Source organism: Myotis daubentonii, chromosome 10 (genome assembly GCF_963259705.1).
Source record: "Myotis daubentonii chromosome 10, mMyoDau2.1, whole genome shotgun sequence".
Taxonomy (NCBI): domain Eukaryota; kingdom Metazoa; phylum Chordata; class Mammalia; order Chiroptera; family Vespertilionidae; genus Myotis; species Myotis daubentonii.
This window is the reverse complement of record NC_081849.1, coordinates 26,686,588-26,699,381: the sequence shown is the minus strand read 5'-3', so window position 1 is coordinate 26,699,381 and position 12,794 is coordinate 26,686,588. Positions and strand designations below refer to the sequence as shown.

Sequence of the window (12,794 nt, the reverse complement as noted above, 5' to 3'; positions counted from 1 at the left end):
TGGTTGAGTCTTATTTTTTTGTTGTTATTGTTGTTCTTACTGTTTTTAAACCATATGATAAACTCTGCTTTTTAACTGAAGTGGTTAGCTCATTTACATTTAATATAATTACTTACATGATTGGTATAAGTCTAACATCTTTGCTATTTGTTTCCTATTCATCCTACCTTTGCTTTGTTCTTTGATTGATTTATTATTTTAATCCTCATCTGAGGATATTTTTTCATTGATTTTTAAAGAGAGTTGAAGAGAGAGGGAAAGACAGAGAGAAACATCAATGTGAGAGAAACACATCAATCGGTTGACTCCTGTATGAGCCCCGAGCAGGGCCCAGGCCGGAGAGGAGCCTGCAACCTAGGTACATGCCCTTGACTGGAATCGTGCCCGGACCCTTCAGTCCGCAGGCCAACGTTCTATCCACTGAACCAAACCAGCTAGGGCTTCCTTTATTTTTTATTCTTCCTCTCCTGCTTTCTTTTGGATTACTCAAATATTTATTTACTATTCAATTTTTTCCTTTACTAACTTTTTACCTATACATCTATTTTACAATTTTAGTTTTGTTCTAGGGCCTAACTTAACACAACTTACTTTAAGCATTATACCTCAGATTAGCAAACCTCAGACAGGCAAACTAATTTATGAAAAATTAAATAACCAGCTTCTTAACAATAAAGACATTTTATTCAATACAAAAATATTCGCCAAGTACCTACTATGGGCATATAGTAGTTGACAGAGTGGCAAAAAAGAACTCAGAGAATAGAGTTGCAATCCATATGCTTTCTACAACACCATCAATAAAGCACACAGACTTAAGCCAAAAAAATGTCTAATGAATGAATAACCAAGAATTAATCATTCAACCCACCAGGAACATGTATATAGTGTCAAAAATAACTACAATTTCCCTTCATGATTTATTTAGTCCTGTAAGACTCCTATTTGCCATGCAAGTAATTTCATTCCTACACAGTTATATTTTTCAATTCCCTACATATTCTTAATTTTTTTCCATATTAGTAGGTACTGCTCAACCAAGACATTTCTATTTAACGATGTCAAATTTGTTTCAGCTGACTCTTAATTGTATTTCAAATTTTCAGCTGGCCAAATCAAATCTGTTTTCCTGAAGCAAGGAGAGAAAATATAATAAAATTTCTAAATACCATCTCTGCAGCATCATACCAAACAGTAATATCATTTCTCCAATCTTAACCAAATCAATCAAAATGATACATTTATACTTATAGATTCATTCTCATCTCAAAATAAGCTCTTGACCTGTCATTTACCCTAATATATACAAGAATTAACTGTAGGAAAATCATCATAAACTTAAGCTATGTATAAGTTTATAAAATAGTGTTTAAGAACATTTTTATACTGATTACTTTGTCATATGACTAATTCCAGTGAAGTAAAGTACCTTTCAACAAAAATCCAAATACTGCACATCCTTGATTACTAGGTACTGGCATCTTCTCACTTTAAAGTCTAGTAAAAGAAGTTTGTTAAAAGATCTCTGAAGATGATAGAAGTTCATGAGATCAACAGCATCATCTTCAGACAGAAACATTCCTGTCTCACTGCTTATGACTAAAGGAAGATTTTAGGTTGCTGATTTGTGTGTTGTGGTCTTAACCTGTTACTCTGACGAGACGGCATCCTTTGTAAAAGGACTTACCTGGAGGACATCCTGGATCTTCACCCACACATCTGCCATGTCGTACAGTTTGACATCTTCCTGCTGAGGCAGTGGGGCCACGACGGTGTCCTGCAGGTATCCTAGGACCACAGAGTGTGCAGTGGCTACAGCATTAAACTTGTCAAACAGCAACTCCAGCAGCTCCAGAAGTAACCTAGCCAAGAAATCAAACAAGTAAATAACATTAAAACATATACCAAAGAGGGTTACACTGGCCTGCAAGAAAACCGACAAACTAGTGACAATGTAAACAGCACATTTCAGCAGGTTTGATTTCAAACAGCTGTATGATCTAAGAAACTTGAAAACATATTTAAGCCTGTTTTCTCTACTATAAAAAAGAAATAATGTAAAAATTTAAAAACCGTCAAGTCCCTAAACCAGCAGTAGCAGCTCCATAAACATTTGTTTCATTTTGAACATATTTTAGTGATTACAACAGTACTGCTCTGTATTCTTATAAGCAGTTTCTCCAAGGAATTCAGGTACTTTTTCAGCCAGTTCAGATGTCACACGGAATATGCTATTCCCTAGCAATAAATTGGGCGCTTTGGTAAGGATACTAATCCTTTCAGACGTGGAAAGCTGTGCTTACTACCATTCAAACGCATGGTGTAAGTTGCCTGAAAAAAAATACACACCTGCCAAGCAATCTGACTTTCACCACAGGGAGCAGCTTATTCATCCGCATTATCTCATTTTTCATGGTGAGAAATGCTGGACACATATTATTAAATCAATTTTATATACTCAAGGACACAAAATGGGGTTGCAAGGCAGCTGGGACTAGAACAAACATTGATTTCCACGTCAGTGCATCTGCCACCTACCTCTCACTCTAGTTCCAGAATGCAGATGTCTGTTCAGGGACAGGGCGGAGCTTTGTGGCATGTAAGCAAAGGGAATCCTCTACCACTAAGACTCACAGCTTCACTGACCACATGGGCTGGGAATCTTTCCTCCTCTCAACTTGTATATCATTGTATCCCACTTCCAAGGAACTTAACCAAGTGTGGCTCCCATATATGACCCAAACAATGCGGGTCCCATTCATTTACACACAGACACTCTACCTCCCTGCTCCACTGTTAGTCTTCCAGTGTGGGCACTGCTTTATACATCTCTGTATACTTAGCAGGGATCAGCAAAATGTGCTGAATGAATTCAATGTGTATACCATGAAAATCTGGAATATACTTATTGTATATTGTGTGGCTCTCAGTTCATAGTTCCTAAGTAGATTTATAAACCAACCTGGAAAGGAGGAAAGGAAAGCAAAAGAGCTTGTCAGCAGGGTCAATTAATAAGATCCCATTACCATAAATAAGAGGTTATGGCTACAATCTCATCAAAACATACAACATATTATCTATTCCTCTGGCTTCTTTACTGCCCAATTATTATAATTAATGTGCCAATGTGATGGCCAATAACTGTCTTATGATAAAACCCTAACATGCATTTGACATTTTAATTTAGATGAGACAGAATCAATAAAAATTTATGTACTACTCCCAATCTAGAATATACATAATACAGAATTTATACACTGTATTTGTAAATAAGGGTCATCCTATCTTTTGAATGGTGATTTTTAAAATCTTTTAAAGGTCAATTCACATTTACACACATATATCTAAAACAATTATTCTTTCTCATCTGTGCTATCCACAGAGAAAGGGACAAAGTACAGAAGACTGTCTAACTTAGCCAAAATAATTCATTAAGTGTAAGACATAATCTGTATAAAACTGGTATCTGGCATGACACAGAATAAGTACTTGATTAAGGGATGGTCCACTTCTCAAATAAAGATTTATGCCGATTATGTAAGCCTGTGTTTCCCAAATATCAATCCACAGACCATAACGTATTTTTCAGTACGTATAACAAAATAAGAAAAATAGGACCATATATTGACTTTTCACAAAGGTAAATATATTTAATTTGATGTTTTTTATACTCTCCTGACAGGAGAATCTGGTCCTTTCTCTCAAATGTCCCTACTTGACAAAATTAAAACTTAATAACCTTATGTTAACCTCCAACATTTTTGGAAATCATACTGATCCATGACATTCAGACGCCAGCGGATCTGGCATCCACCTTCCCAATGGCATAAAGGCCTAGGCATAAGCCTGCAGAGCAGCAATGAAGCAGAAGCACTGAAGAGAAGGGCCTCTCTGAAAGGAAGGCGCTGCTGCCTGGCTCTGTCCAGGGCCACAAGCTCGTGGCTGCACACCACGGCTGCCACTCAAGCACAAGGCCAACTCAGCCACCAGGGGCAGTGCTCTGTGTGGAAGAGACCTAGCAGGGAAGTGAGGTGAAAAGTGAGATCCATAGTGTCTACGAACATCACAAAAGCAGCAATCCCTTGATAGAATGCTGACAAGTGCCAGCTTTGTCACTCCTGAGGGATCAAGGCCAAGACAGACCATCACAGCATGGGAACTCTGCATGGGGAAGAGTAAGGGAGAAGAGACAGGTGAGAAGGGTGAGCTGCCACCTGTACATCTGCCTCCTCAGAAACATCCAGCCACTTCAAAGAGTAGGATGCTCTCCTCTGCCTTATTATCACACAATGAAGGCAACAGTAATAAAACCTGTGGCTCCAACAACAAAAGTAGAAACGTTTGTACTACAAAGGATACCCTCAATAAAGTAAAAGACAACCCACAGAATGGGAGAAAATATTTGCAAATCACGTATCTGATAAAGGATTTGTATTTAGAATATCTAAGGAATTCTTACAACTTTTAATGAAAAGACAAATAATCAAACTTAAAAATGGACAGCGCATTTGTATCTACCTTCTCAAAAAAAATATATGATTAATGAGCAAACAAAATGTTCAACATCATTAGCCATCCTATCTAATAAAAGAGTAATATGCAAGTTAACCTTCATTCCAACACAAATATGGCAGTGCCCATAGCCACAAGATGGTGGCGCCCAGTCCTCTCAGCCCTGCTGGAGTCCTCCAGTCCCAGGGGGCAGCTGCTGAGAGCAGGGCCTGCTTGGCCGTCGCCCGCAGTGACCCAGGAGGGGCCAAGTGGGCCCGCAGACAGCAGAGAACCATGGGAAGTGGGCCTAAGCTGTCAGTAGGACATCCCCTGAGCGCTCCCGGACTGGAGAGAGTGCAGATCGGGCTGAGGCACCCCTCCTCAACTCTGCCCCCGGCCCCCTGCAGAAATTTCATGCACCAGGCCTCTAGTCCTATATAATAAAGAGCTAATATGCTAATTAGACCGGACAGCAGAACGACCAGTGGGTGGGGCCGCGGGGCTGCGAGGCAGCCAAGGCCAGGACTGTGAAGGCCTACTCTTGCACAGATTTCGTGCATCGGGCCTCTAGTTTGGCTATAAAAGGAAATGAAGTATTGACACATGCTACAACATGAATGAACCTTAGAATATGTTGTGAAAAAACTCACAGAAAACTACATATTGTATAATTATATTTATGTAAAATATCCAGAATGGGCAAATTTATAAAGACAGAAAATACATGAGTGGTTACTTAGGTGGGTGAGAATTGACTGCCAAACCATATGGGATTTGTTTTGGGTGGGGAGACAAAAGTGTTCCAGAACTAGACAGTGGTGATAGTTGCACAATTCTGTGAATAACCTGAAAACCACTGAATTGCATACTTTCAGTGAATTGCATAGCAGGTGAATTATACCTCAATATATCTCATTTCTAAAAACCATCAGTGAGGACAGTGAGGGTCCTACACCCTCCCCGGCTGCCGTGAAAGGAAAATACATGGAACAGTGGAGAAAAGAATCCATCTGATGCCTCAAAAAGTGAAGCACAGTGAAAGCTGACACCTTCAGATTCCCACTACCTTGGGATACTGGGCAGTCCTCCTTCAGTTCGCTTGGGTTTTGTTTGTTTTTCCTCCTAATGTAAGTAATCTGTAAGAAACAAAAGATTCACATTCTTTCCCAGGACTGATCACTCCTAACCCTTTAATTATGAAACAAAACCTCTCAACTTCTCCAAGGGTTCCATCTGTAAAACCCAAGTATTAATTAATACCTGTTCCAGGAGCCTCACAGAACTGCTAGAAGGATCAAAGCAGAAAATGAATAGAACTAGTCAAGGTGAGAGGCTACAATATTACAGAGAGGGAGCGAGCATCCCTCTGCCTGGGTTTATGGCTTAAGCAACTCGGGAAGACGAGAGAGAGAGAGAGAGAGAGAGAGAGAGAGAGGGGGGGGGGGGGGGAATATGAGAATAAGAATGAATTAGGATAGAAATTTGGAAGGAGTGATGTTGGGCTTAAATCTGGATATGTTACATTTAATATGTTATGTAATTAGGTACTTGGATAGGCAAGTCCAGAGCTCAGGAGAGAGACTGATATTGGAAATTTAAAAAGCGAGAAATATTTGAAAGAATGAGATCACACAGGGACAAGGTGCAGAGTAAGAAAAAAGAAAAGCAAGTTCCAGAGCCAGCAGTCCTGAAACAGCAGCACTGGGAAGGCGGTTATGAAGTAGCTGGGGAGGAGGAAGCCAGGAAAGAAAATGTTAGAGGACAAAGGAGAAGAGAGTGCCAGCAGAGTGAAAGGCTACCGAAGTCAGGTAAGGTAAAGAGAGATGGTGACAACCCGCCGTTCCCAGCAACCTCGGCAAAGGGGTTTCAGAGCAGCACTGGGAGCTCAACTCCGCAGAGGGCAAGTGAATGGCCGACAGTAAAAAGAAACCAAAGCCAAGCACACACTTCGCAACCAGCATATGCTCCTTAAAGAAGGAAGAGAGAAAGTAAGAAGACTCCCCGGATGCATCAAAGAGCGAGAGAGACTAGGACTCATTCACACAAACTGAACATGAATGTGCACTAGTCTGGCCCTAGTTAAAGCTACTGGAAATGCACAGAAATATGTTGTTAATATCCATATACATTCGAATGCCCATACAAAGCCAGACTGAGAAAACATGGGTTTACTTTTCGCTGCAAACACTCAGGACGAACTAAAAACACAGAACCCTATGAAAATCATTCCCTGCACCACTCCCACCACAAAATATTAAGCAAATAAAAGAAGAAATAAAACATTACAGTGCAGTTAGCTCAGTTGCTTAAGTCCTATTAGGTTCAAGGTTTTCACCACTGATCTAAAAGACAATAGAGCAAGCAGAATCATTAAATTACTGGATAAATCCTTAAAGTGAACTGAATAAGAGAAAACCTCCTATGGGAATAAGCCTAAGAACCTTAGATATTAGAATTTCAACTAATTGTGATTTGTATCTTTTGTTGAAAATAACACATTCACACACACACACACACAGGTTATTTGCAGTCAGAAAACAGTAAGCTATAATATGAATACAACATCACAAAAGGTGAAAGGAAATATTAATCCTGGGACCGCCAAGTGGAAAGAATACCAGTATGGAGGACTGTCAGTCACCGAGACTTGCCAACAGGACTCTGAGGACGAGTCAGGGACTTTTCCAGCTCTCAGGTTCCTCAAACACAAATTCCCTAATCACAAGTTAATTGCATTAAATGCAAAATGATATGCAAGTATAATAAAACAGCAAACTCAAAATCATAGTAAACTGTTATGCATGTACCTTTAATAGTTACCATCTACAGAAAATTTATAAAGGCAGATACAGGAGACAATCCAGATGTTTCTGGCCCACCTGCACCTCTGCCATCCGTCGGCATGGTTAGTGAAGTCCTGCTTATGTTTTAAGATACACCAGTATCGTTCCAATGAAACTGCCTCTTCAATTGAATTCAGTGGAGTTAGGGTCCTATCACTTACAACTTAAAAAGGCCTAATTCACAGAATAAGAGCCAGTGCCTCTATTCCTCTGTGATTCTATAACCACTCCAAAACAAAACCAGGTGATCACAGTGGACTGCAAAAAGTGACAAAACAGTAACATCATAGCCTCCTGGACCAGAAAGTGAGGACAGAGTCCCTGTTTTATGCTTCCTTTATGCTAACACATGGCCCAGTGCCCAGGATGGGGAAAGCACTCAGTCAAAGTTTGTGGATGCCCAAATCAAGAGTAAAAGAATGAGCTACCCTAGCCGGTTAGTCTCAGTGGATGGAGCATTGGCCTGGGAACTGAAGGGTCCAGGTTCGATTCCAATCAAGGGCATGGACCTTGGTTGCAGGCTCACTCCTTAGTCTTGGTCAGGGTACATTCAGGAGGTAACCAATGGAAGTGTCTCTCTCACATCAATAATTCTCTCTGTGTGTCTCTCCCTCTCCCTTCCACTGTCTCTAAAAATCAACAGAAAAATATCCTCAGGTGAGGACTAACAGAAAAGAAAAAGAGTAAAAGAATGAGCAATGTAGGGCAGCGGTACTAGAAGAACTCTGCCTGGGGCTGGCAGCTAAAGCTGTCTGAATAGAAGAGATCCATGAAACAATAAGGCTGGGCTAAAAAGGAGAAGGAGGAGGAGGAGGAGGAGGAGGAGGAGGAGGAGGAGGAGGAGGAGGAGGAGGAGGAGGAGGAGGAGGAGGAGGAAGAGGAGGAGGAGGAGGAGGAGGAGGAGGAGGAAGAGGAGGAGGAAAGGAAGGCTGAGGTGAGGAGGAGGTAGAGGAGGGAGAGAAGGAGGAGGAGGATGGTGATGACCAAGACTGCAATGAGGACAACTACAAAGACACCACCACACCATCCACAACGGCCTCACTGATCACACACTCCAGGCAAGGTGTGCAGTGCTTGATGTGGATTAGCTCATCTAATCCTTCGGACAACCCTGTGAGGATGGTACAGGTAAGTCCACACTTAACATCATTGATAGGTTCTGAAATTTTAAGCAAAATGACATGTAATGAAACCAGTTATACCACAGGCCATTGATATAATCCAGATCTACGGCATCTCATTAACACTGTAACAAAAGCACTTGAAGTGAAACAAAGTTATTCCAGGACCTGCTGTCCCACTTGTAGCCTCATTTTACAGACAAGAAAAACCAAAGCTCAGAGGTAAGAAGAGAACAAAGGACTCAATTTGGAGAATGTTCCTTTTTAGGAGTGTTAGGGAAAAAGGAAGCAATTGACAAGAGGCCGTAGAGATATAAGTACTCTAGGATGCCAGGAAAAACAGGCCTAGAAAGACAGCGGTCTATACTGCCTTTCCTTCCTCACTGCAAACCAGTGTTCAGCCCTTCAGTATTCTACTAAGAAAGTCTTGCTAAATCTCAGATAATCATTTTACTCCATCTGACAGGCTCTCTTCAGTCCTTACTCAAATGGGTATAGCACTTGCTTCTACTGACCTCTCACTCCCACAGACACTGCCTTCGCCGCGCTCTACAGAACTGCACTCTCTGCTTCCCTCCCAGCTCTCAGGAACTGCTCCCTTCAATGCTGTGATCTCTTCTCATCCTCATGCTCTCTGAGTGAGCTCACTGACCACTCCGTCCTCAGTTATCCCCCTGCTAACACTCCCAAACATCTCCGGGCCAGTTCGCTCCCCTGTGCTGTCGACTTCAAACAGCAGGTCTTCGCTGGAACTCGCCACATTCTTCCTCAAACCTACGTCTCCATGTTCCCTAATGAATGGCATCATTTGTCCCAGCAAATCACCCCCCCTCCTCCCTCCAATCCAATCAACCACCAAATTCTTTTACTTCTACCTCTTCACTCCCAGATCTTCTACTAACTTCCTACCCACAGCTAATCCTTTGTGTCTCACCTTCAAGTGACACCAGGAAAAAAGGCAAAGGGGTTAAGAAGAAGTTTTTAAGGAATAGTCGCAACTGCACAAGAAAAGAAATGCTTGATATAAAGCTCTATCATCAAGCTGTGAAAAATGTTTAATTTTTAAGGTGAGATACGACTATCTGGTTCTAAATTTAACACCCAGGAAACCTTGAATTAGTTATTTGGCTGGAAAACCCATGTTTGCAGCCAAGAGACTGCCTTACTTGGTCACGAAACAAAGACACACACACGGGAGAAAATCAGTTCTGTTCTGCTACTTCTCTGCTGAGGCTCTAGTATAAGGGGTCTACATTTCCACACGGACAGACCAAGGCAATAACCACAATATCTATTTCCCTGCTACTATTATGCTCAGAACGATGGGGAAAATCCTGAAATCAGATCTTAGCTTTTATATAAGAAATTAAAAGAAATTGATCATCTGCCCAACCAGCATGGCTCAGTGGTTGAGCATCAACCTATGAACCACGAGGTCATAGTTTGATTCCTGGTCAGGGCACATGCCCGAGTTCTGGGCTTGATCCCCAGTCGGGGCATGCAGGAGGCGGTCAACCAATGATTCTCTCTCATCATTGATGTTTATATCTCTCTCTCCCTCTCTCTACCTCTCTGAAATCAATAAAAATGTATTTTTTAAAAAATAAAAGTAGAAAAATAGAAGAAACTGATGATCAATTATTTCATACCCAAATGGTCTTAGTGTTACATGCCTATATCTCACATACACATTTTCCTAATAAGCATGGCTAAGCTAGTATTTTTCATTTCAAACAAGACATCTTTAGGGTTTTCTAATACCTACTATTAAGGGGTAGAAATAAGTTCTCCCATTTATTAATAACAATTTTCATGTACAAAGAAGTTACTATTTGAGAAGTGCTGACTAACTCTCCATCTGCACTATGAAAAGAACAGGAAAAAACTATTAGCAGCATAGACTGAAACACAGTAAAAATAAAAGGAAGACAAACTGGGTCCTGGCACCAGTCATTTCCTTCCTGCGTTCCTTCCCTTCTGGCCAAGTCAGCCTCTCCTGCTCAGTTTCTGAATTCTGGAGGGATGACTGCAAAAGAATTTCTCATCCTAACGTGTAGCAAATTAATGACTACAGTTACACAATAAACCCAGGCCCCCTTGCTTTTCACTGAAGTTTTAGTATCATTCTTTCATCAGCCTTTCAATAATCCCTTCAATAAAAGGTATCGGGAAAACTGGAAACCACATGCAAAAGACTGAAACTCGACCATTATTCTTACACCATACACAAAATCAACTCAAAATGAATTAAAGACTTCAATATAAGAGCTGAAACCATAAAATCTTAGAAGAAAACATAGGGGTAATCTACTTGATATCAGTTTTGGTAACAATATTTTGGATTTGACAAAAGCAAAAGTAACAAAAGAAAAAACAAATGAGTGGGGCTATATAAAATGAAAAAGCTTTTGCAGAGCAAAAGAAACGCATCAAAAAATGAAAAGCAACCTATGGAACGTGAGAACAAAATTGCAAGTCATATATCTGATAAGGGGTTAATAATCCAATATGTAAAAAACTAACACAAATCAAAGACAAAAGCATCACAATCCAATTTTTAAGTACACAGAGGAACTTAAATACACATTTTTCCAAAGAAGACATGCAAATGGCCAAAAGGTGCATGAGAAGATGTCCAACATGACTAATCATCAGAGAAATACAAATTAAAACCACAATGAGATATCACCTCACACATTAGAATGGCTATCATCAAAGCCAAGAAATAGGTGCTGGCAAGGATATCTTGTGCACTGTTAGGTAGAAATGTAAACTGGTGCAACCAATATGAAAAATAGTATGGAGCTTCCTCAAAAAAGTAAAAATAGAACTATTAAATGATCCAGTAATCCCACTTCTAGTGTACATCCAAAGACAATAAAAACAGGATCTCAAAAGAGTTATCTGCCCTCCCATGTTCACTGTAGCATTGCTTATAATAGCCAAAATAAGAAAACAACCTAAGTGTCTATCAACAGAGGAATGGGTAAAGAACATGTGGCATATCTATACATATAAAAGCCTAATATGCAAAGTGTCCCCTCGAGAGTTCGACCAACCAGGAGTTCGATCACTCGTTATGACATGTGCTGACCACCAGGAGGTGGCACAGAATGAAGGAAGGCCCCAGCCGGCAGCCAGTAGCAACTAGGGACCTACCCGTGCACAAATTTCGTGCACTGGGCCTCTAGTACTGTATATAACGTAATATGATTCAGCCATGAGAAAGAACAATGTGGTACTGTTTACGACCACGAGGGCATTATGCTTAAGTGAAATAGGTCATAGAAAGACAAACACTATATGATATCCCTTAAATGTGGAATCTAAACAAAACAAATAAAAGAAGGATCACGGTTGCCAGGGACTAGTGGAGTGGAGGAAATGGGGAGGTGGTGGACAGAGAGTACCAACTTCCAACTCTATGATGAGTCAGTTCTGGAGATCTAATGAACAGCATAGTGGTTATAGTTAATAATACTGTATTATATACTTAAAGTTGCTAAGAGATCTTAAATATTCACACCACAAAAAAGAAATGGTAAGCATGTGATGTAATGCAGGTGTTAGCTAATCCTATGGTGGTAATCATTTTGCAATATGTAAGTGTATCAAGTTAACACACTGTACACCTTAAACTTACACAATGTTATATGTCCTTTATATATCAATAAAGCAGGGGGGGAGGGCTTTCCTCCATTCCAAAAATATTATTTCCTCATATGCAACATTAGAAAAATTATCCATAAATCCACTTCTAAGAGATAACAAAAGTTAAGAATTTAGGGGAATATTTTTATTACTTAGTTGTATATTAGTTTTAGTACAAGAATGTACAAGGTTTCTAGGGGAATCGTGTAGGAATCTAAGTCATCAGTTTGATTCTCAGGTGAACTAATTAAGATCCATTTACTCTGTGGCTGCTGATCAGACTTTTTAACACGTCCAGCTACTCCAGCTACCTTGGAGAGTCCTGCCATTGATCACTATTGGGGGGTGTGGGTGGGAGAATGAATATATCAGTGCAGATTGTACCCTTGTCCACAGGAAAAACTAAATCGAGCCCAGGAAATGAGTCAGGAATGTCATTTTTACATGAGCCAGGAAGCAAACTTACATGGTGGAAAGAAACAACTTCTACTCTTAATTCCACTGCCACCAAGCTTTGTGAGCTGTCAAATTATTTCAGCTTTCACATTTCCCTGGGTAAATCTGGGATTAATAATAATGCCCCCACCTGTGATGAGGCCAGGAGTGAGGCTCACTCAGGTGAGATACCAGATGGCAGGCTGCTTTGCAAAGCATAAAAGCTACAAAACTGCAAACTCTGTGATGTCTG

At 40.4% G+C, this 12,794-nt stretch overlaps 1 protein-coding gene across 4 annotated transcripts in view; it reads right to left on the bottom strand.

Moving 5' to 3' along the window:
• EXOC4 (exocyst complex component 4) overlaps nt 1-12,794 on the bottom strand; it is a 753,652-nt gene that overhangs the window by 635,403 nt on the left and 105,455 nt on the right. For all 4 annotated transcript variants that reach the window (XM_059711814.1, XM_059711816.1, XM_059711817.1 and 1 more), the window contains exon 7: nt 1,688-1,862. In XM_059711814.1, coding sequence (XP_059567797.1) covers nt 1,688-1,862 — 175 coding nt within the window. The remainder of the gene's footprint in view (nt 1-1,687; nt 1,863-12,794) is intronic.